Raw genomic sequence first — 26027 nt, forward strand, 5'->3', positions numbered from 1 at the left:
TCTGTAATGCATGTGCATCAGCTAATATATGTCACAGCTTGACAGGTACATCCAGTAATCTAGACTCTGAAGACCATATTCTTTTCAGCTACATCTATGTAGCTGTGAAACTTTTAGTGACAGAGTAAATTTGACCCTGAGTATTTGATGCTTTGGTTATTCTGAAAAAGTCAACTTTTGCCATCTGGGAATATACTGGGAGGGTTTATGTTTTATTATTATTTTCAGTGGACTTTTTATACCCTTATGTCACTTGGATGTTAGAATCTTAACCTATAGTTTAAAATTTCATTTCATCACACAAGGAGTATAATTTGGTTATAATTCTCTTCTGCATATGTTATCTCAACAATGCCATCTGGTATAAGTAGTAATTAAAAAAATTAGAGCTGCCTTTGTGTATTTTCCATCTCTGGTCTTAGCAGATGTTTTTTGAGAGGTGCCTATGGCCTCTCCATAGCAATGTGGAAAGGGTTACAGTAACTTAAGTTACCTGTCTCTATTTTAGAATGTGGAAGCTATGTTGCCAACAGATTAGATAGTCTTCACTTGCTCCAAGGACATACTCTATTGTGATTTGACTTGCATTTGCATTTCTTTTCAGATGTCCTTGCTGCATAGCTGTAGGACTGTTTTGCTATAGAGTGAAACAGGCTTCTACAGAAGTGTTTACATAGCTATGGTAGTTCTTAGACACTTCAGTGTCATGCAAAAATCTTTCCCACATCTGGTACTTGCATTCCACACGTACATGAAATACATGAGTGTAACTATTTAAAGCTCAACCTTTGTTTAACACTATTTCTATTTGAAGTTTACTGGATTTTCATTTGGGGAAAAAATTTATAAATTGGACTGAATTTTCTGGACACTTAGAGAATCAGCTAACATGGAAACACTCTTATTTCATGAACAGAATTACTTTTCAGAGTAGAGCATCTCCTACAAGAGTATACTGAAAGATAGGCTTGCTGGGCCTAGTGGAATGAAGATAGAAGGGCAATATGGCTGTCTTACAAACACATAGAATCATAGAATCATTTAGGTTGGAAAAGACCTTCAAGATCATCGTGTCCAACCATCAACCATGCCCACTAAACCATGTCCTGAAGTGCCTTGTCTGCGTTCTTTTTTAATACCTCCAGGGTGTGGAACGTGGAAGAGAGGGGGAGGTTATAGGCTAAAGGATAATGCTGGCAACAAGAAAAAATGAGTATAAATTTGTGATGGTTATTTTCCAGCAGGGAAGGGAGGCTTTGGAACAGATTCCCATAGTTTTGTCTTAGAATTAAACTAGCTCAGTAGACTTACATTGCAGAGTTAGAGATAGACACAGAAGGCATTCCTGTGGTATCCACAATTTCCCTTCCAGCTCTGTCTTTCATGAAGCATGTGTCTCAGTTGACTGAATTACATGCTGAGATGGCAAAACTGAAGTCAGGATCTAAATGTGTTTCACACTTCCTTCCCAGGTTATAGGTACTTGATCATGAATGCCGCTTTGGGAATACTACATTTTACTCTCTGCATTGAGTTTTTAAGTAAGATGGGCACATCTTTTACAGAGATTCAGGCCACACTCAACTGAACATGCAAAGGAGGCAAAAGACTAGAAAGGGGGATCCCCTTATGATCATGAACAGCTCTAACATATACAGTATTAAGAACATTGCTATGCTAGCTTTCTTTTGCAAGATTTGCTGTATAAAGAGTGTTTGTGTGGGGGGCAGAACTTGTTGGGTTGTGAAAGTTTCTGGAGGATGTGATCAAGAATACTTTCTCATGTATTGGGTATGCCAATTCATGGACAAGGTTTGTGATCTGCAACATAAAGTTAGTGTCTTCCTTGGGTTTGGAGACAGCCTGCCCTAAGAACATGCTGTTTATCTCGTAGTATGTGTAAACAAGCAGTTGAAACCATTGAGTAGCTAAAATACTTGAAGTTTAAACTTCAACTTGTTTCCGGTGATGTGTTCAGCAATACATACCTGCCATTGACAGAATTTGATTGTTCAATGTAATTTTGAAACTATTGTGTGTATTTTATTTCTAGGCCAAAGCCATTGCATGAAATTCCAGCCTTCTACTGCCCTGACAAGAACAAAGTGAATTTCATTCCTAAAAGTGGCTCTGCTTTCTGTCTTGTCAGCATCCTCAAGCCACTTCTTCCCACACAGGATCTCACGCTTAAGGGCACTACACACAGCCTGACTGTCTCCTCCAGCATGACACCCAGTTTGTTACAGCCCATTTCTATGGCGTCCTTGTCTACAAACACAGATCAAGACAGGATCTCTCGTGGAACAAGTACAGTAATACCACAGACCTCTATACTCCAGCAATCGGGACATATTGAGGAAGCTGAAGGATAGATTTAGATTGTTTTGACATTTTTCTGGGCGACTACTGGGGAAAAATTGGAACCAGTTGACTGGACCTTTCTGATCACACTATTTGCGTTGTTTTAACAATTTATGGCACTGTCATAATTGAACTGTTTGTATAATTGACAGTTTGGTAGCACATTGAGAAGTACAGGAGGATGCAGCAGCTGATACTCTGTTGCACTTTCTGCTTATGAAGACTCCGGTTCTGTTTCTCTCCTTTTTTAAACACTGGTGTAAAGAAAGACAGTCATAATCCTTTGCCATTTAAAGGACCAGTTGTTGTGATGCTGTGTGTCCTTTGACTTTTTTCCCATTAAAACAAAAATCTCAAGACCAACCAGCTGATCCCATTTACCATTGTAATCTGCAGAGGGAGGGGCAATCAGATGGTTTTGCAAGATGTCTTTTGTATGAAAATGTGTATTTTGTAACAAAAATTTGCCTTTTCTTGTGCGTAGCAGATGGTGTTTAGAAGACACTTCCCTGGTGATGATTCCCCCCCACTTTTTTTTTTTTTTTTTTTTTTTTTTTTTTTTTTTTTTTTTTTTTTTTAAGGAAAGATTCTTTTTTACTTGGCTGTTTTACAGCTGCTGGGACCAAAGGATTGCTGAAGTATTTTGGCAGTCTCAAATTATGTGACCTTGCTGAACAGCCTCAGCCGTAAACAGAATAAGACAAGTTAATATGTTTGCAACTTCTAAAACAGAAGAGTATCCAAAAAGCAGTGTTAGTATATAGTGTACATTTTTTTGATATTGGAAGTTTGTACTTCAGGTAAGTCACGTTCTTAAAACTCCTTCCTTCACAGAATTCCCACCAGTGTTGGTTTATTGACTGGAAAATTGCATTTTAAAGCACTTGCCCCAGTATTGTTCTATTTGTCTGTAGGATCTTTGTGCAGGGGTGGGGAAAATACATGTTACCCTCTTACTCAGTATTCTTTCTTCCAGAAGATATGCCACTTGCCTCTTACAGGCTTGCTTGGCTACTTATGGAGTTAGTCAGCCTGAATCATTAATCGCTCTTGGCACAAATTTACTCTGATGTGACTCATCACTGTATTATAGATCCTGGTCACATAATACTGAAATATCTGTGCATGATTTCCTCCCTTTTTGTCATAGTGGTGTTTTGTGTATCTGTTGAAGGTGATGGTTTGTCAGGCATGGTATCTGTTACACAGAAGTTTACAGCAGCAGATACATTCTCCCTTTTTGACTAGCAACTTAGGCTGGCATGTAAAACAGAGGATTTTTTGATACCTCGTCTGTCCTGATGTGCAGCAGTTTATGGTTCCTTTGAAATTATAATAAAAAATGAAAATGAGGGGAAAGGCAATTGCAAAAGGAAACTGTTCAGGAACTTCAGTGAGGTTTCTCACATGTTCCTGGAGTGCATTACTTGGGTTTGAGTAAATACAATATAGATGCGCAAAAAACTGCAGTGACCTGAATACCAGTGTCGTCATCAACTTATAAAACAAGTTGACCTTGTACCTCTTTTACAGAGTTAGATTCAGTAATTTCAAAGTGTCATCATGGACAGTCTCTGGGTCTGAATATTGGTCTGTTACACATGAGCAGTTCTCACTGGCTTGCATATACATAGCTTCCATGGGTCGGTTGCATACTTGGGTCCCCTCATAACTGCATCTATTTAAAGATGATACTGCAAATATAACAGTTTTGTTCAATGCTTAATATGCTAAATTTGGTTGCAAACATTTCACTTGGGAGAATTAAAAACCCTGCATACCTGTGCAGATAATAGTCATAGTTTGATGCACGCTTATTGTTCTTTCAAATCCTACATAAATAAGATAACAATGCACTTAGCAAGTAAGTGTAAATCACACTGGCATGTGCTAGTCCTGTGTTCATAGTATAATGAACCCCTTTTTAAAACATTATGCAAAAATTTAGCAAATGAAAAAATGTACCAGGAAGTATTAAAATTTTAGACCTGTTAAATTAGCAAGTAAGCAGAATTTGGTTTACTCTTCTTCTTCCCATCAAAATAGGTAGGATTATGCAGATAGGACTAAAGAACTCTTTTTCAAAGTAACAGCTCTGATTTACACTGAAGAAGTTGTTGAGGGACAGTTTTAAAATAAGCAGGTTTGTGCATCAAATTTGTGTAATTTGGCCAGTTGATAATTCTTTTCTAGGTTTTGTGGGTATTAATTAGTTTCTTCTAAAACAGTTACAGTGCAATTTGAAGTCTAAAATTTACTGCTTTAGACAGGTTTGTTTAAGCCTGGTATGACTGGAAGATCAGATTGTTCAGGTGAAGGAAGTACTTGTAAGTCTGTTTTCTGTTTCTGTAACGGTAGCATGTAAAGAGCTTCTCCATCAATACCAAACTGCCTAGTGCTTTATCAGGAGATCTTAACTAAATGGTTAAGAACCAAAGGGCTAAAGTTAACAAATAGCCTTTACTACAGCCTTGAGACTTAACTGACTTCACCAAAACTGCATTCTCGTGTTTGTTTTCATCACAGAGTGGCTCTCCCAAATAGCAGTGGGCTTTCTTACCCTAGGACTTTCTTTTGCACCTCTTGTTGTAATACTTGAGCATCTCTTTGGTAGTTTACATTGTATGTTATTGGACAATGTACTGTACAAATTAGTGAGCTGCTCTGATAAAAACCAAATGTAAATGTGTGAGGTTTCTGCTTTTTATAAAAACAAACTGCTTTCAGGACAACATTGAGTCTTTTTTTTATATGCAGGACAACTCTACTATTGCTGTGGCAGCTCTACTTTATTATGAATCCACACTAAAGACTCGGAATTAAGAAAATATGACAGCTCTTATTCTGAGACCAGCTTTTACATGTGTGCATACAAAAATTAGCCTTAAACTTTTTATGTGCTGTCTTGTGCCATAGCAGAGCTGTTATATGATAAAGTATTTAAATCAATTTCAAAATAGCTTTGAGAGTGCATGGAGCTTTTTTAAAATTCTTTTATGTAAGGGTGGGATATTCAGGTTTTTTGGGGGGGTTGACCCATGCATTACTCAAGCACAGTTTTACTGAAAGGGTTCAAGTTCTTTTGGCATACTTTAAATCCTAACTATGCATAGACCTAGTCAGTTCCTTGATTGCCTACTTTGTAGCTTAAAAAAAAAATTAAAGGTCTATTTTTATGCACAACTTGACACACTTGATATTCTTGTTTTCTTGGTATTTTACACTTCTAGCCACACTTAAAGGCTGGAGGCAGCGTTCAGTAACACTGACAGTTGATTTTGAGATAGACTAAATGCTGTTTCTCCAGTTGTAAATTCTACATAAGTCACAAGGAAGGAGGTCATTGTTTGTAATGAAGGTCCATGGTGGCAGCTATGACTATTGGAATCCTTTTTTTAAAAACTCAAGGCTCAAGGGCAGAGGACTTCTTTGTTAAAGTTTGACCTGCTTCAGCTATTCTTTCCTTGCTTGGTGCCATAATCCTGTAGGAACATACTTAAGTACTTGGAAAAGTGACAGATACATATACATATGAGTACATATATCTTGGAAAGAAATTCTTGGTTGCATGTACATGTCCCAGGTGAGGAAAAAAGGGAGTGAAAATTAAATGTTGCATACTGTGGAAGTAATGATTGCTGTGTTTGATTTATGTAAAGCAATAGCAGCTCTTAAAAAGTATGTTTAGTCTCAGGGCTATTTTTCAGTTCGTTCTAAAATACAATGTACTGGAATTCAGAATCTGAGATTGTTGGGAAACACTGAAGCTGAGCCTTTTAGGAAGAAAAAAAACAAAGTCATATCCGTAAACCTTTCTTCTGCCTCAGGCCTAACTTTGTGTTGCTTATTGAGCTTAATAGAATTCAGTGGTACAGCAATAATTCCTTGCTGAAGTATCACCTGTTCTCTCCCTGCCATCTCTGAAATGCTAACTGATGTCTTCACAGTAACTCATTGCCAGTGATGTCCATATTTCCTTGCTGAAATGTTTCCTTGCGGAGTATCTGACAGCTTCTCTGTGAAACTGAAAGGGCGAAGGAGAAGGCATAGAAAGTCACCAGAGACTTGCAGTTGTAAAGATCAGTGCTGCAGGGTGACTTCTTGGGTATCCTGATTCCCATTTGACTTATCGAGTGCACACACACATACAGTCTGCATAGGCCTGTTGCTTTTATCTTCATGGTTTGAGGCAGGACCGGTACTTGTAAGAATCTTTTTTTTATGGACAGACTTGCAGACCTGTTCTCATCCAGAACTGATACGCTGTTACACGTATCTCCAAAGCAAAGCTTGTGTGTCATTCTTACTTGTTCTCATGAAACTAATATAACCTGCAAAAATGATCTTTGACATAAAAAGCATCCAAACACTTGAGAAGGTCAGGACTGTGCTTTCTCCATATAATTCCATAGTTTTAAGTGTGTGCAGTTCATCAAATGTTATAGCCTAAAGATGTCATTATGGCTTAGACCCAAATAAGGTTGCTATGTATTAAAAGAAAAATGTTCACTTTTAGAAAAGGTAATAGAAGGTATGCCTTTCCTAACCTAGGGAGGTGAAAGCACTGTGGAAGAATTGGTTTCATTGTGATCGAAGAGTTCTTATAGAGTTGTTTTTCTAAACCTGGGTATGCAGGAAAACAAAATGACCACTTATAGCAAGATGTACCTGTATATTTTCTTGACATGAGTTGGTGAGTATGCAGCAATTCTGAAAATCAGTTCTGCTCTTAGCATTTTGTTTATACAAAGAATGACCTAGATGCATTGTTTTGAAACTGTTACTTTGGTGTCAAGTCAAGTGGGGAGAGAATGTTAACTATTCCCAGGCGTTTTGTGAATTTCCAGTCCTGTACCCCAACTGAATTGCAACAGTCTCTTTCTGAATGCTCCAAATGTAAATGGAGTCCTGTTACTGCTTGCTTGATTTCATTGCATGTCATTAGTAAATACTTAGGGTATGGTCTTTGTTTAATAGTTCTTCATTGGGATTTGTATTTGACTACAGAGACTTCTGTAGTGTTGAAAGGTCTATCTGAATTGCAGAAGAAGACTTGGCCTGATAACACTGCAAGTTAACATTTCTTACACAAATTCCTTTCAAAACAACTCTGGAAAATCTAGTAAGCTTAAAAAAAAGAAAAAACTTTCTGGACATCTCATCCACCCTAATTGTCAATGTACTGATAGTTAAAGAAGAATATTGCTTGGCTTTATTCTAAATTATTTCATTTATAATATGTGCAATTTTTGAGGGTAGCAGTCAAGGGGTGTCTAAAACTGCCATTAGATTTGCCTTTGTATGAAATTGGCTGATAATGTTTTCCTCTGTTACACTGTGATAACTTGTGGAGCTGTTCTTGCATATGTTGTACTGATAGGTTACTTGTTGCATGTAAGGTGATTTTTTGTAAGCTGGAGGAGTTCCAGGGATGTTCTGCAAAAAGGGCCTATTCTGAGGTGATGTACACTGGTGTAAAACTGGAGCAGCTCAACTAATTTCAATGGAATTCTTGATTTATACTAGTCCCTTTGCTATGTGTAGTTATGCCAGTACTATTTTGCACAATGTTATTTCGAATCTTGAGTTCTGACTTGTGAACTGTTTCTACTGAAAACAGTGAAAATTTTACAAACTGCAATAGTGGAATGTTTTTGGGATTATTTTTTTTTCCTAAAATAAAAAGTCATCACTGCAAGCTATGGGCTAGTCTTGGATTTATTTTTAGTAGCAAGGGGTTTTGTGTGCTCTGATAGCCTGAAGATTTGCCTGAGGATTTACCCTGAGGGTAGTAGGCATTTACTTCAAATAAAATACATACTTTTAATGCTTTAAGAGGAAATTCATCAGGATGAAAATCTCTTGATTAATCCACACCTTTATTTCTCTAGTGCATTGCCAGAATAGCCCTGAGAGTCTGCCTTTCCCCATCTTCATCTGCAGTAGGTTTGGTCAGTTCCTGAGCACTTTACAATTCCACTATTAGGGGAAAATGCCCCAAGTCCTAGATTTTGGGAATGGAAGGATTCAGCATGTGTTCTCCTGGGAGTGAAGGTATGGGAACAGGACTGAGAAAAAAAGACCTGGATTCCTGCTGGTAGGTTCATACTGCTGTTCAGTAGAATGCAACTGCTGAAGCCTACCTGGGAAGGTACTTTGTTTGTTGAAATAGTCTCATATGCTACATGTTTCTGTTCGCTCAAAACAAGCTTCTTTCTTCATGAGCAGAATTTGGAGCCAGGGCTCCTTTACGCTAGAAATAGTGAGCTAGATAAATTATGTATTTGGGGGTTTCTTGCTAGCTCATGTATTAAATTTAAGTCTAATTTGTCTAAAAGGCTTGCAGTAATTCCCCTTCTGGAAAATCATTGTCCACTGTATTTCATTCCACAATGAATGGAAAGGTAGAAGATTCCCTGAATCTTGAGGAATTGGAAGGTTTTCTAGTGTGTACCCCTCAAAGCAGGGCTAGTTTGTGCTTTTCCATCAGTGGAGGGAGTTGGACCAATACATGGGACAGCAACATCAACTTCCCAAGAGTGTGCATTTCACAGCCAGAGCCTGGGTGTAAATTTGCACCCAACTCAAACTACTTGGGTAAAACGTAAAAGAGGAATTCACAGCTGTTGAAGTCTGGGGTGGAATACAAGAGTCTCTTCTGTATTTTGATGCTTTCTTACGTTTTTGGTTTTTTTTTCACCTGTTCAGTTGCCTGTGGATGTTTGCCTGTCTCCAGGTGAACAGGACCTGATTCTTTATTAAATAGGTTGTTACCACATTCTTCATTAAACTGTTTCTTCACCACTAACTAAAAATCTAGTATTTATGGTTTCATGCATATAACAATGATTTTACTGTAAATACATCTGCTGTTTAAATTCTTTTCACACCTTGTGTTACACATAGGTAAACTGCAAGACACATTAAGAGGCTGATGAAGATAATCTATGAAGACAGAGAACTGAAAGAATAACTGTGTGGTGAGCAATGACAGTCCTCCCAATTCTTGATGCACTGTTTTCATTGTGAGCAGTTATATTCCTCGGCTAAATAGCTGCTCATTTTGTTTCTTCAGATCGTGAGAGAGAGAACCAGGCAGGAGACCAGCTAGGAGAATTTCGTGGGGGTCTCAGTTGTTTTTTTTCTTAGAATTAGGTCTGATTGCGTAGCAAATTGGTATAGGAGTTGTAAGCCAAGGCTGCACGTGTTTTATCCTATCCCCTTGTCCTCTTGCTTTCTCTTGGCTCTCTGCTCAGCATTTGGAAGTTGTGTAAGTTGGTCATCCCACCCAGACTTTGAAACTTCTCAAGTGTTAGTGTCTTAGAATATTCTTTCTGTATACAGCATTTACAGTAGCACTGTTCAGCTGCCAGACGTGTGCTGGTTAAGTGCTGTGTAAAGTAGACTTCAGGTTAGAATAGGTTGGAGGAAATAATTCAGGTGAAGTTCTCCCACACTTCAGGTAGGCTGGATTCATCACCACTGCATGTGCCCTGTTTCCAAGTCTTACTCCTGCCAAACAAGCCCTATTTGCCGCCTCCTGCACTGTCTGTTTACAGAACCCTGTTTCGCATACCTGAAGCTGTGGCCCTGTAACTGATGCTTGTATTGATGTAGGAACATGTCTGTAATGAGTAACACTTTCACACTGTGGTGACATTGCTTGTAGGGAAGAAAAAATTCAGTAGTAGATTAAACACTAATTACTGCAAGCAAAGTAGAACACTGTTCATTAATTCCTACACTTATGAGCACGGGTAACTGCTGTGATTAGGCTGTTGATTAAGAAACTGTTTCTTACACAGTATGTTGTGGATGCCTTTTCTAACTATAGATGTGTATCTGACCAGTGTAAACATTTGTGCTGTAAACACTAGTTTCACTGTTGATGGAAATGGCTACTGGGGAGGTTTTTCCGTTTCCTAGCAGCAGGTGCTCCACTACAAGTTTGTGAACAGCGAGCACTGCCATAATTCATCTGGCTGTGTATGTCAGGCAGGCAGGAGGTGAGAATCTGTTCTGTTTGCACTTCTCCATCTTTCTGAATCTCTGAAGTTAATTACAAGTTGGGGCAGAACTTGACCTGCTGGACAAATTAACAAAAAGGCTACATCCTGGCCTAGCCCAAATCTTTCACGTGGCTTTTGCAAATTCAAGATTTTAATTGTGTCTCAAAAATACTCTTCTGTATACAGAATTCATAGAAGCACTGCTCAGCTGCAAGACATATTTGGGCGATGTGTAGGGTAGATGAGGAGCTACAGCAGAATTTGGTTTACAATTTTCAGGCAAAACTCTCTGTAATTGCTGCAATGAATACAGTTAAAATCAACTGGGAAACTACAAACTAGGCTGAGCAGTCAGATAATTACGAGTTGCTTCTCTCCTGAGGTGACGTTTTTGTTCCCATTTTCTGTTTAAATAGAGCAGTTTGTTTAAAAAAAAAAAACAACCACCAAACACCCAAAAAAAACCAAAACCAAAAAAACCCCAAACCCAAACAAAACTAGACCACTCTCAACCTTTTGTGAGTTGTAGATATTTAATCCTTTGTTAAGAAGTTGCTTAACAGCATGTTCCTGTGGTATGTATGGAACAATTCCCTTTCCCCACGCAGAAAATGATCTTTTTGTAATGACTTTTGATGCAAGTTGTAAGCCATGTCTTTAGCCCATAAAGCTGATCTTCAGGTTTCTGGGAGCTGTTTGCTAAGTTCCAACAAATTTCTTCAAATAAAAGTGCAAGGCAATGTCCTTGCCCCAAGAATAGGATGGATGGTGGCTTTCTCCTGCAGAAGTGTAACAGCTGCCATCCCAAATCACCAATATACACCCACACCATAAGCCAAATATAGGGAGAGCGACAGGTCACTTCAGGAGTTGCAATATGGGGCGATTTTGATCTTAAACTGCAAGCTTGGGACAGCATCTTATGTAGCTCTTCAAGTACCGTAGCTTCACAAATGTGTCTTCAGTTCCATTGCTTGTTTAAAGCACTATTGCCTCACTGCCTGTTTTTTTCTTCCACAGCACCTTCAGTTGTGCTATACATCTCTTTTTACAGCCACAACCCCAGTTAAAATAGCCTTTAAAACACACTGCTATGCATTCAGAACTGACAGGATCTGAAATGCAAGAGCAGCTGGAGTCTGCATAAACTAAAAGAAATGTTCAGACTGTGTCCTGCAGTGTAATTCTCCATGGCCTAAGGCTTACTAGAGCCCACTGAGGGTCGATGCTATTTTTCATGCTGCAAGAAGATAATTACAAGTTAAGGAAGAGCTTGACCAATGTCATCTTGTATTAGGCAAATTCATAAAAGGGCTACATCCTGGCCTAACCTGGATTTTGTGTGTGTGTGTTGGCAATATCAAGATTTTAACGATAAGATTCCCAAGTTCCCTCATTTTTGGCACACTGGATCTGTATTTCTAACTGTAGTAGAAACAGTGCAGAACCTGTGGTCAATCTCACCTTTGTTGCCAAAAAAGTTCCTGTGAAATTGCAGATAGCCAGCAGAATAAATCTAAAGCTTTCAAAGTGCAGTTAAAACTGAAAAGTCATGGCTTCCTCAGCATTGGGAAATGATACCGTCATCCTATCCACTTTTATGTCCCAAATTCAGTTTTGCTGTCTCAGAAGTGCAAGTCCTAAGCATGTGATTTTCTTGAAGATAAAATAGTTAAAAAGAGTCCATTGTATGCCCTGGAGTATTTTCCTGGTACTAGCATTTGCCTGGTAACCCCAGGGATTTTATTTTTAGAAGACCACGGGATAAAAAGTAATTAGCTAGATCTAGTTTTCCCCCACCTTTTTTTTTCCCCTCTGTGATGTGTCAGAAAACAAGTCTTTTCTGCATTGAATTGTGCCAGCTTAATAGGCTTTCAAACAGCTCTAAAATGTCCCAAACCCAAGGTGTTAGAGACTGATTTTTTTCTTAAACCTCATAGTAGGATCCTTTAATGCTGTTCTCCTTGGAACTTAAATGTCCACCATCATGCCAGATGATGATGTATGTTTGGAGTGGGATTTAAGCATTCTTTATAATGGTAAAATGAAATTAGTCTGTTTTGAAAACGACTGTAACAAAATACCATAAATATTTGCCTCTTGGATAACTCTATAAACATTAAGCAGTTCATCTGCTGAATATCCAGTGGCATCTGGATTCGAAAGGAGATCCAGATCTGCAAAAAGACTGAGCTAATGTTGATACAGCTTCAGTCATATTCCAAACAGCTAGAAAAAAGACAAGATGAAGTAATATTTTTGTTAAATCTAATAAGACCTTTTTAAATAATATTTAAATTGACCTCAGGATACTTGTGTAGGCAAATAATAACTGAAGTATTTTCTTGTCTCTCAACAAACCAGAAATGCTCGCCTAGTGTGAATTGATTGGTACATGTAATGAAGGGGGAGATTGAGTTGCTTCACAAGCTGAATGCAACTTAAAGTATGTTACAGGTCATCTAGAATTAAGGACTTACTGAAGTAGAAACTGTTGGTGTTTCTTACCAAAAAATATTTCATAATCCAATATAGAACACAATCTGCTTAAACCTTTTCTCCCTCTCTTAGCATGAGTTCCATAATGTAAGACTGAGTACAGCCAGTGTCAATTACTCTGTGATAAGAGTGTTTATGTTACTTTTCTAGTACTGGCACATTTTCTGGCACTAGCAGAACTTAAGAGTATGCAAAGTATAGAACAAATTCTCTCCCTGTGCCAAGAGTGTAGTACTGCTGTCTAACATTGTAGCATCTAGTGCTTTCACTTGAAAGTGCAAAAAGTGGCTGACCTCTGAAAGGGAGAAAAATGGATTTGTGGTAACTTCTCAAGTATAGTGGGAGCCTAAAAGGACAGCAGGACTGGAGGTCACATGTTGGTTTATTTTTCCATCGGAAATTCAGATGTTGTTATCGCTTTTGCTGATAACTTTTGAAAAGTAATGAGCTTTTGAGAAGTAGGAAATTGGAGATCATCTACAAGCTTAAGATGCTGTAAAATATGAGCTATTAGATCCAGTACAAGACACAGGCTACACTGTGGTGACTCAGTTGTTATAAATTAGCACTTATTCCAGTTGTTTGGATTTTGTCGTTTCTTTGAGCAGCTTAAGGAAATAATGCCCAAGTAGATAGTATTGACTGCATCAGGTGTTATCCTTTTCTGATTGTGTAGTGCCAGACACTACTTATTTCATGTTTAAAAACATGGTCTACCAGACCTACAATCATTGTAAGAATTAAAGATGGTTCTTTTTATTTTTGCAGAAGTACTGACAGAGATTTAAGGAACACTAAATCTATATTTGTTGCACACAAGACAATCTCACCTCAATTTTAAAATGAATTTTTTTAGTGGATTTACTGGGAAGTCTACAAGAATTCAGTTTAATCTATTCAATCCAAGCCTACTTCTGACTCTTACTTTCTTTTACAGTAACAGCCGAGAAAAAGCAACCTGGATGAGTACTTTAAAACGTATGTTTGAACAGTGTGCATTCAAATTACAAAATTCTGAACCCAACAGATTTTAGAAAAGTGTTTGAAAAGATGCGGTCCTGTTCCTGGAGAAGAGGGTGGTCCACACATAGTTATTTCCCGTTTGTATTAGTCAGTAGTGGAATCGAAGATGCTGAGGGTGCAGAGAGATCCATGCCTCTGTCCCATGCGGTCATGCCTGTGTCTCAGGTTATATGGTGATTGAGCAGCTTCCCCATCTGCAGCAACTGAATTTACCTCTAAATATTTTGACCTTCCTCTCACCACGCGCTTATGGCCTGAGTGGTGCAAGTATTGCTGTGCTGTATCATGATCGCTTGGTAATGTAGATTTGTCCCTAATAACACTACAGTAATTTTAGACCAGATCATTTTGTTATGAGAGTCTTGCTGTTGTTCTGAGTGGTAGTAAGACCCAGTCTTCCCTACAGAAAAGTTGTGGACATATGATATTTTGCAGATACTCAATCCTGACATTTTCAGCACTGTGAAGATAAGAAGCCAGAGGAACTGGCTGTGCTTTCTGATCGTGTAATTTAGTCCTGGGATGGCTGCTTACCTTGAAGACTCAAAAATGTATTTTCACCTTGCTGAATCATCTCTCCAATACTGAAAGAATCAGGACTTATTGAGGGTTCCAGATTCCTGGAGTCATATTAGGATGTATTGAGAATTGACTACTTGTCTTATTCTTTCAATTTTCTAGTTGCCAATACATAACTTCTCTTCCTTTAGTTCTGTAGTTGTCTATTCTCCTGCAAAACTTAACAGTGTGTAAAGTAGGACAGTGGGATGTAATGTCTTTATGTGTAAACTTATTCAGATAACTGTAGTATAACCTACTTTCAGGAAGAAAAATTAATTTATATAAGTAATGAAGTTTTCATTTGGTTGTTACTGGATTTCAGATGGCATTTCTTAAATGAGTGCATGTTCTCATTTGAAAGGCCAGGGTCTTGAGAAATTTTTTCACGCTTTGGAGTAACTAATTCTGCAAGTGGCATAGAACTGGCTTGTTGGCCGCTATACAGAGAACAGAGCAAAGGTTTTGCTCTCTGTAGCTGTATTGGGATGTTTTAAGCCATAGTTGGTTTGATTCATCCTAACATTGGGTGTGGCTGCAAGGTATTAGCCAACTGTTCCTCTCTTTTGCAGAAGATTATCACGTATGTGCCTCTGACTGAGAAGCGTTTGAAAATGTATGCTAGCATCTCAGGTTGTGCAACTCATGATCTGGCAGGTTGAAACACTCCCTCCTCCTCCTCCTCCTCTTGCAGCACTTTGTGTGGAAAATGTTAATGATGTTAACATGTTTCAGGACACAACAGTTGGGTTTTTTGAACAGCTGTTCAACACCTGAGCTACAGGTGAGGACTAATGATTTATATGATACTTCTTGTTGCTGTCTGCATTAACCCTAGGGTATTTATTAGGGCTGATGTCACGGAAGAGCTCACCCATCTACCCTGTCTTCTGAAGAATAGTAATAAGAAACGTCAAAAAGTAATTTTGACATGCTAAAGGCATTTTTCTTGAATTTTCTTACCTTTTTCTGGGCTTAAAAGATGAAAATCATCAGGCTTGCTTATCTGCATATTGTTTCTTCATTGAACTTCTGTCTTCTGAACTTCTGGAATAACTCCAGAATAAAAATAGGCCTGAGCTGAAAAAACACTGCCAGAAGAACTGAAAATTAAAGCCAGCAGGCCAGAAGAAATTCCCAAACAAATGTGTATGCATGGGGTGGGTCAGTCCCATCATTATTTGTTAAAGAAATAATTATATAAAAGTTAGATGACAAAGCATTTGCAGTAGCATTGTTTAAAGGTTACATAATTCTTGCAAAAATTGGGCGTTACATTTCGGAAAGTTCCTTTAAAAAGGGTAGTGAGAGATTTGCCTTTGAGTCTCCATTGTTTGTAATATCCTCTTTCAGCATGAAAATATTTTCCGTTCCCATCAGTTTTGTCATTTTTTTTATTTGGCAAAGATTAATATTTTTCCTGAACTTTAAGTAGAATGAAAAATCATTATTTTTGTTGGCTTGCAGACGTAGTAACTTCCCCTCTAGTAAGACTGGCAGATTTATTTTTAGAGATGTTGTACCAATATATGTCTTACGCAGTTATTTCATGAAAGTAGATTAGATGAGCCTATAGAAAAGGTTTAGTTTAGGGCTTGCTTGCAAGATTTGAGTGAGCTATATGTGACAGAGCATATAGTTCTTTGTGAATACGCAGTAAGTTTTACTCCACGGTTACACAGCTATCTGCTTAGTGCTCTTGGCTGTCTGCATTGCCCTCTAATCCAGCTCCAAAGGGACTACTTCTGACATTCCAAACTGCTGAGCAGCTTTCCGACAGCTGCCATTGAAATTGGAATAAAAACAAAACTGTTTTCTTCGCCTTCCTCCCAAGTGTGGATCAGGTGAAAACAGAGCCAATTTCTTGTGTGTGCCAACTCTACCCTACTGCTCCATTGCCTGTGTTGGGGTGGTCTCCTCTGATGTGCATCTGTCCCCTTAAGAAGACAACCAAAGACTGAGAGCTGGAGTTGCGCTTTGAGGGAGGATGAACAATAAATCCTGGGCTTTGCAGTTCTAAGGCCAGGAGACGTGAGCCTGTGCTTATAGAGGGAGCTGCCTGGCATTTCTGGTGAGGTGGTCCAAGATACACAGCAGTTGTTCTTTACCACATCACCGCGGTGCTGGACCTTAACCTGTAGTATTCAGGCCTATAGAAAAACTATCTTAGGTGCCTTTGAAGTGTTTAATAACTTCAGGTTTAACTTTCCTGTTCCTGGTAATTCAGTTAACCAGGTAAAAGATTAAGCACCCTGTAAAATTTGTGTTTTCTAAAAAAAAAAAAAAAAATTAAAGAAAATACATAATAATAAAGCTGCTGCTCCTTTACCTTTATGACTATTTCCATCCGTTTGGTCTGCATTTTAATAGATACAACAGTCTGGGCAGCCCTTCTGCAAAGATCTCACTTGACTGTAGCATCTCTGTCCTCTGCCTGCTTCGGCAGCTTGGCCCGCAGTAGCCTCAAGGGCTTTTGTAGTATAGAGGGCCTGCTGCTGCTCTCCCTGGTCTGCCTCACTAGTGTGAAAACAGCTTGCTCCATGGAAGACTCTTTGCTCTGCATCAAAAAGTTATAAAACTCTGACCTGTGTGGATATGTAGCTGATCACACGTGATAGCATTTCTTTCTTTGCTAATCTGCTGTACTACGTGAGGGTGAAATTCACTCTGAAGGCAAGTTCTTTCCTATGTGGTTGGATGGGTCCAGGCATGAGGGAACTAAGAGGGTTCAGGTAGCTAGCGATGTGCATGACAGGGATGAATCCACACTGCTCAGTGAACTTCTGGCATGCCTTCATCTGTTAAGGTGACTATGTTAATTGCTGAGATACTATGTCAAGTTTCTAGAAAGAAAATTGCTATACATTCATGTGTCCTACCTATTCCAGTTTCTGTTGAGACAGAAGTTTCTTTAATGAGGTTAACCTGAACAGAATAAGAACGAACTGATCGGAGTGCTCATGATGCAGGTTGTGTTGAAATCTTAGTGATCTACCTGCTGTACAGGTAAGGAAGCCTGCATCTCCCCCGTGCTGATTTTGTATTTGGCCAACCCCAGCTACTTCAGCGGGAATACCTCTGACTTTGTACTGATGTCAGGGAAAGGAGATTACTACTATGAAGGTATGTAACTTTTTTTTTTTAATTCGGTAGATATAAATTAACAATAAATTAATGAACATGTCGTCATTTACTTGCATGGCATAATACTACCAGGAAATTTAAATGTGAAAGATGATGATACTTACACTATTATACCTAAGGTGAAAAAGAAGAAAAATGAAAGACTGCAAGTTGAAGGAAAAGATTAGAAATTAGCAAATAGTCTTTTTTTTTTTTTAGAGTTTGGTTTGGGGTTTTTTAAGAATTCTGGGAAGCAGCTATTTCCTTCCTAATAAAACATGTACAGAATGTTTATGATTCTTCTGGACTCCAGCTTATTTTTTTTGCTTACTTATTGACATTTCTGGAAATGTCGTCTTTCTTTTCTCTGCATTCTTCAGTGGGGTTGTTTAAGGGAGACCACTGTAATGGCTAGGAAAAAAAAAAATGTTTCTTAGGAAAGAACGAACACATTGACCTATTGTTCCATCTCTCCAATTTATTGATTTGTACAGTGCAAGATGTGTAATGATAATGTTCTCTCAAGTGTCTGCTTGTAAAAATAGTTTCAATGATGTGTTTAGAAACTGTGACGGAAATTCTAGTTATTCTTCATAACACTGGGACTGTTTATATTTCCTCAGGAAGATGACTATATGCCAAAATTTTGGTCACACTTAACAAGATGATTCCATTTCTAAGTTCCAGTGCTGTATAGCCATTTACTAATTTCATCAGATATTTTTTTTAATTCTATAAAAATATTCTTTTATAGATGGAATTCTAATATACAATATGGCCAAAGAGATTTAAAAGGGGAAAAAGTGAGGGAGGAGGAGGGTAAAAGTTTCATACTTCAGTATAGATTGGCAAGTGAGCACAGGGAATGACCTTTAACATGCTGAACACATTTCAGCTGACTGATCCTAGAGTAAATGATCATTCCCCTGTTCTGAAACTTGGCATCTGTAAGAAAGCCATTGCACCTCCTGTGCAACAGAATGATATGGGTGGAAGTCCACAGGCTGTTCAAGGACTTTGGACATGAGCTGAGCTATTTTGCAGAAATGCAGAAAGGTTACTAAGAGAGGCAAAGAAGTCACTGAACAAATTTAAAACTGGCTGCTGTTTGCATTGTTGTTTAACTGTCTGGATCTACAATATGTGGATCTCAAACAATTGGCTTCCTACTCAATACACTAAAAAAAAAAAAAAGAGAGATAAGAGAGAGAGATACCTGAAGCTTGAAAAACACAACCCAATCTTACAGCCATTTCTTCATAAAGCTTCATATAGTATAAAAGTGGAAGACTCCCTACTGAGCATGCAATTCTCGTGTCCAGATACTTGTGCATGTGATTTTTGGATAGAAGGATAATTGGAAGATTCAAGGGCAAATGAGCACAGAATCTTGTACTTGCTTGGAGGAAGACAAGGAGTTAGGGCTCAGCCTTTCCTTATGGTGCTTTCCAGAAGGCTTTGCAGAACTATTCAGATTTTATTTTTCAAGTTGAAAAGAAATTCTTAAATACTTACTTACACTTGCTCTCTTTCATTGAGAAAGATGAGTAAACTGTGTAAGACTGCTGTTCAGGAGTGGTCATTCCAGAAGACGGACAGACAAACAAAGGCAGGAGGTCCACACCTACCATGGTAAATTCCATGCTCTGTCATGGGAGATTAGGGAAGGCAGGTGAGCAGGAGCAATGTGGTGCTATGGCAGACACCTGATAGACTGCCAGGGAACATGGCAACAGGCTGCAGTGATTGCCTTAAAGCCGCTTCACCTTCTGACAAGTGCCCCTGCAGCTTCTCAAATTCAGACTTGGTAACCCTTACTGCCATCGGTATCTCAACCCATGAAAACTGGAAGATGCAACAGCAAAAGGAGATCAGTCTTTGACTCTTACTATACCGTATACTACCTGCAACAGTATCTGATCGGAGAATCTATAAATTCAAACCAACTTAGAAATCTATAGGACTGGGATATATTCTATTGTTATGAGATTTTTTTATGTGCTTATATAATAAAGTGATTGTGTCTGTCCCAGAGAAACTGACCATCTATTGGAGAAAAGTCTAGAAATACTGAATAGTGATGATAACCTCCACTTCCCAGAAGTGAAAACGTACTGAAGATATGCAGGTAATCTTGTACAGTAACCTAGCAGCAGACATGCAACTTCGACTTTCATTCGCTTTATTTTACAGAATTTTAACTCTGTGCACTTTGCACATAACTACACTGTCATCCTGGAGGAGAGTGTTTCAGGCAGAAAACAGAGTTAAGTTTTCATTCACCCTTTTGTTTGCTCAGAAAAAGCACTTAACGGAACAACTGCTGGAGAGACAGAAGATGGAGAGACTTTCGGAAGGTAAGTATCTACATGAGTAGGAAAGTTGTTGCACAGCTCCTCTTATGGTGACTTGTTTGGGATGATAAGCACATTCTTCTGTTTTAATAACAAATATAGGGGAAAATAGTTTTTTGTTCTCCAGGTGTGGAGGGGATTCTTTTGGTTTTGTTTTGTTTGCTGAGCCCACTCATGAGATACAATAGATATCAGTAGCTAAAAAATGCACTAAGATGACATGTCTTTGCCTCCACTTAAATCATGGTGAACTTGTTGGCAACCACTACTTCATCTAGTGTAACCAGTACTTGTATGGATGAGTGAACATTTACTTTTTAGAATTACCCATTTTGCTTGCAGTTGTCAAGATATAGCTCCTGGGATTCATCTTTCGTTCACAGTGATGTTCCTCTGTATTCCATGCAGGCTTGCTCCAGAGGGTATCGGATATTGTAGTTTTATGGCTGAATATTGGTAGTTCCTGCCCAAGGTGAGGCAAGAGTCAATCTGAAAGTAAAGGAAGAAAAAATAGTAAAATACACAAGAGCCCAAGTGAGCAGTATGTTTTGGGGAAACATGGGACAAGTGGACTGACTGTAACTTACAGCATAGTTAAAATTAAGACTTTAGCCTTCATGTTTGTCAGCATTCACAGGCTGCCCCTCATTGCCTTCTTACCACGTGGCAAGAACAATAATAAATGCTGAGCTAGAAGATGGTACGTAAATTTGATTTTCTTCCGTTCTGTGCCCCAAAGTGTAAAAGTACCAGAGATGCATGTTCCATAAATGCAACTCTGTATTTACAGCAATAATGGGAACCTGTTTGCATGCTCATGGCCAACAGTGCATCCGAACATTGCAAACGCCCAACTTAGGCAATGCCCATTTTTTTAATTGGAACTCCCAGCATTCTGAATATAAATAGAATTAAAATGTCATACAGTGTTAATGACTCTTACACTCTTGCCAACTCTCAGTAGACAAGTGGGTGAAGGATCTGGTTTTGATAGCAAGGTGTGTGTCTGTCTACCCTGCAGTAGCATTGAACTCCCCTTCAATCTGTTGACTGAAAATGTCCGATAATAGCTGGAGTGTGTATCAACAGCTATTGCTTATTGTTGACTGGGCACTTCAGCAGTAAGATCCCTCCTACAGAATTGCATAGGGCTTTGCCAAGTGTTAGCACATCAAGCTGAAATTTTGGATTTGGTATATCTCTGCGGATGGGCTTATACTAACATTCGGTCTGAGGTGGTCATGTAGCCCAACCTGAACAGGAGAAGAATGTGTGGGAAAGAAATAGAGCAGGCACACAGCTTGAACTGTCTTCAATGATGGGGAAGAGAGGTGTGTAGAGCTCCCTTTTATCACCAGATCATCAACACCTGCTAGCTTGTACTTTACGTACCTCAGAGTTTAGGAAAGTGGTTTTCTCTTTAGGTATAAAATAGCTTTTGCTTTTGACACATGTCCCTCCGAATACCTCTGCACCATATACATGCACGTTTTCTGAATTACACCTTCGGTTGAATTAACAGCAGTGCATTGAACTGAGTGAATGGGGACTATTAACTAAAAAAAAAAAAAGTTGAAAACCTTTGCTGGGCAGAAGAAAGGATAATCCTTCCCTCAACATCTGTCCTTTTTCCAGCTTCACTTGCATTCTGCTCTGCCTAAAACATTAATAAGAGCCCTAGCTTATTTTCTTCCTCAGATGTGGCTATAAAAAGAAGTAATTGAGAAATAAAATGTGTGGCAATTCCAATTTATTGACTGTTTTTATCACGAGTACTCTGGAGGTGGCAGAACAAGCACATTGTTCAAACTGGTAAGATGTGTAAAAAAGACCTTCGGGTTTTGACAACATTTGCAGTTAGATGTGGTGTACGTGGGGCTGGAGGAGGAATTAATTAAAAAACAAGTCACTAATGTCCATGTCAGACTTCATGTGGAACAATGGTGAAATGATGGGTGTTGGGAACTAAAAATGGCTAAGGGATATATAGGCATGCTACAAAGGAAGATAAATGTGAATACTTTTTCCATATTATGAAATCTGATCTTTTTTGCTGGTTTTCTACTTATATGTCTTCAATTGAACTCTGGGGCTTAAGAAGGCATTCCTAGCAATGTAACGTTTCCAGGAATTTTAAAAAGGGAAATTTTTCTGTTCTTTTTCTTGAGATTTATGGAAGCTTAGAAAAAAACATATCATCTGTGATATATATTATAATAATGCCCTAAATAACAAAAAAATGCAAAAAGTTGAAAAAAAATATGAGGGACTCTGTGTGTGTGTATGTTTTTATGTATACATTAATGAACATTTTGAAAGAATTCTGAATGTTTAATACTTTTGAAATGCTCATTATGAACAGCAGACAGCATTTTGAAAGGCTATGCAGTTGTAATTCTAAATATTAATTTCCAAACCATTTCTCATAAATGTTCTTAACATACCTGTAAAATACAGATTTTAATGTCCCAGGTTGTTTTTTTGTTTGTTTGTTGTTTTTTTTTTTTAAGGATTGAGGGGGAACTTTTCTGTAAACTTTCCACCTTAGTAGTCCTGTTATGTTGTGCGATTTATAATGAATAGCACACCTGCAATTATGTACTACTATGCCAGCATTTAAATTTGTAATTGGAAAGATGTAAAATCCTTTTTAATCCATAAAATAATTTTTTTTAGTGTAAGGCAGCATTAAAGTTTTCAAGGATTATAAAGTTCTTCCTTCATTACAATTATAGCTTCAGTAATAGGCTCTGCAAAGTCTAGTTAGGTTGACTGTTAACAAAGGGCTTTGTTTTCTTCTATTTGTGAAAACGCAGCATGAATGTATTTTTTCATGAAATCTCAAACCTAATCTGTCAGTGCTCAATCTGAAGCAGTGATTGCCTCAGGAGAGTGTAAATGTTTTAATGTATCCCAATGTTAGAGACTATATAAATATATATATAAAAAAGAGAGAGAGAGAGAGATTATATATCTCTAGTGTTACGTATTCAGTATTTATTTAAATAATAAGAATGCTAAAAAGAAGGATAAAAGGAAGAAGAGCCTCAAACTAGAATAAGCTTCTTGCTGCATACAGTACCATAAAGTCCCTATCGGTATTCCTCAGTATTCCACTAATCAGTACTAGATATCTGTGCAGGCCACCTGAATGGAACAACAACCAAAAACCTTCAGAAAGAAACGTCGATTCATTATTTTGTGGACCAAGTAAGTTAAACTATAACATTAAATTATATAAGCATATAAATAAAAATATAAATTTAAAATTATAAAATTTAGTATGTAACAGCATTCTTTTATCTCAGAGCAATCAAACTTCCCAGCAATAAAAAGAAAAGAAACTGGAAGTCAAGCTGAACAAAACTCTTTTTTAGAGGTCATTGGGGTATTTCTGTTGAGAAGGTCTTGTTTCAATACGGTGTTTCACCAGGTAGCCGTGCGATATAGGCAGAACCACATTTAAAGACTAAACTAGATTTCAACTCGACATAAGCAGGTGACGCTTCTGTTTGAAACAAGACTCGAGCTTGACTACTGGCAAGTGCTGAGCGCGTACTCGTAGACAATTTATGAAATGTAATTAAGACAAAAGTCACACGCACAGAAAAGAGGGGCGTTTCAAGCTGTTGGGGCCTTTCGTCGAAAGTAATTAGGACCACAGGCACAGGGGGAGGATTAGCTTCTGGACAATGGGTGGTGACTTAAGCTGCAGGGGTGCAGGCAGCTGACTGTGCTTGTAGACCGTGGGTGATGGTTCTTCAGAGAGCCCTGCTGCCGGTGTAGGAGAGATGCTAGCAACCAGGGCTGCTGCCTGAGCATCAGCTTCCTTTCCACTTACCCCTTGCTCTTCACGTGCTTGGTAGTTCTGAAGGTGGGGGGAAGACCAGCAGCTGAGGCGTTTGCAGAATAAACGTAAATGACCAAAAGGGGTGTCAAAAGCAAATACTGCCTGCCGTGGTGGCCCTGGTGTCATAATGTAGTCAGTGATGCACGTGGGAAGAGAAATACGGTGGCAATGCTTCAGGCACCTGGAGTGTCTGCTGTATGGGGACGTGTTAGCCTGAAGGTCAAAACCTGATAACATTTAAAAGGAGGGAGACTTTTACCTCCTTGATCCCGATACTCCTGTGAGGAATAAAACAACAGATACTTCGCTCGCAAAACATGGAGTGGGTGGCAAAATAAGAAGGGTAAATGGCAAGAATATGCTGCAGCAGAGGGAAATAAAAAAAGCTTATGTTTCTAACTTTTTACAGTAGCAGCCCTGCAAACTGCTGTGTCATAAATTCTAAAAAGTAATTAGAGAAGGCCAGTAGGAAACAGTGAAAGCAATACTTGAGCAAACTAAGCAAAATTATTAGCTTCAAATGTGTCTGCCAAGATGCAAGAGATACAATTCAGACATCCCAAAAATGAAAATATTTTTCAGTCACTGCACTATACAACAGCAAGCTGAGGAAAGATTAGAAATAAGGATTTCTTTCATTAAAACAGACTTCTCTGGTACATAGTTTAATATTCTTGAGAATGATCTGGTCAGATAAAATTTTGTAGCTCATAATCCTGTGTTTACATCTAGCAAGCAATACTATAGATACTGCAGAGATTCAGAACGGTGCATGGTGGGACGGTGCACGGGTTGTAAACTGCTCTCCTTGCAAAAATGATGGCTTCTTTTTAACATGACACTCCAGATTTATAGGTTTAAATTGCAGCCAACTAGAGGCTGTTAAAACTGAAACAGGGAAACTGTAGCCTCTTCATCTGCTCATCTTTGGTGAGTTCATGCTGGATTCTGTGGCACCAGTGTCTCTGGCAACATTTTTCATACTAAACATCTGTTGTTTTGATTCTTCTGTTTAAATAGATTGGATTAGAAGGGGAGAAAACCCATCATCTCTTCCCCCTCACCATTCTGCTCCAAAGCTTAGTTACTATGAAGACAAATCTTATTTCCTTCCAGAAGAGGCTTCGCTGACATGCAATATTTGATTTTTTTTTTTTTTTAAATTGGTTCTGACTCAATTTCCAGCTACATCAAGATAAAAGAGCTGATTATTGTAAATTGCATTCAGATAGGTTGCATGTAAGCTTCTCTGCAAATCTATATTAAGTCCATTGATTTCGATAGGCTTCGCTGTCTTAACTGACATGCTCTGGAGTTACAGCACTGTAACTGAAACCAGAATCTGCTTAAATCTGTGCTGTTCAGATCTAGGAAACATTTTGTTCAGTAGTTTAACTGCAGGAGATAACTACAGGCCATAGTGCAGTTTTCTGAGAAGCAAGAGAGACTGTCCATTGAGGGCCTCTGTATGTATGCTCTTAAACCTAAAGGCAAAACCTTTCTATTATTTAATTCATTATTCTTTTAAATGCTATGGATATATTAAGAGGACCACTTGCATGTTGATGTCTTTTGTGTAACGCCAAGAACTATACTTGATCCTTGCTCCAAGTATTAAAAACCTGCTGCCAGCAAATTCCAATGGTCATCCTATCCACAAAGTCCACCAAAATAATGAACTACCAATCCAAGATCTGCTGAAAGATAAGAGCTCACATCTGAAATTGAGATGTGATCTTAACAAGCACATAAACAGATTCTGGTCCCTGATGGAACTCCGTGAAATTCTGTCAGATTTTGACTTTTTTTTCTTTTTTTTTTTTTTTTAAGATCAAAAAAAGTTCCCAAATTTGTATGAACCTTCCAAGATTCAGGCTAAAGTTGATGCAGAACCTGGGAGGGAAAGGGTGGGAGGGAGATGGAAATTTGTGCTTTTTAAATTAGAAAACAAATTACTATATTGACTTTAACAGGGGACATCAGAAGATAGATGTTTGTTGTGAATCCAGACCACATCGTAGTATGAACAACTCGCCCCGCTCATGCGCACCCATGCCACACCTTCCAGACTTTGGTTCAAAGTACAGGTTTTCAGCAGGTGCCTCTGGGTGCCCGCATCCACTGTTAGATCAGCAATGTGCCTTCAGGCTTAGAATCACTTAGAAATCAAATGCAGGATTTACCTCACCTAGTAGCCTTCAATGCTGCAAATATTTTAAAAAAGGAGAGTGTGGCTTATTTGTTGTTGTC

The 26027-nt window shown here is 38.4% G+C and overlaps 1 protein-coding gene across 1 annotated transcript in view; it reads left to right on the plus strand.

Moving 5' to 3' along the window:
- The window catches only part of FAM117B (family with sequence similarity 117 member B), a 31526-nt gene extending 23476 nt beyond the window's left edge, over positions 1–8050 (plus strand). Inside the window, exon 8 of the mRNA XM_049804906.1 lies at positions 2054–8050. Within this exon, the coding sequence (XP_049660863.1) occupies positions 2054–2372 (319 nt within the window). The 3' untranslated portion in view covers positions 2373–8050. The remainder of the gene's footprint in view (positions 1–2053) is intronic.
- The last annotated feature ends 17977 nt before the right edge of the window (positions 8051–26027 follow it).

Source organism: Accipiter gentilis, chromosome 1, assembly GCF_929443795.1.
Source record: "Accipiter gentilis chromosome 1, bAccGen1.1, whole genome shotgun sequence".
NCBI classification, from domain to species: domain Eukaryota; kingdom Metazoa; phylum Chordata; class Aves; order Accipitriformes; family Accipitridae; genus Astur; species Astur gentilis.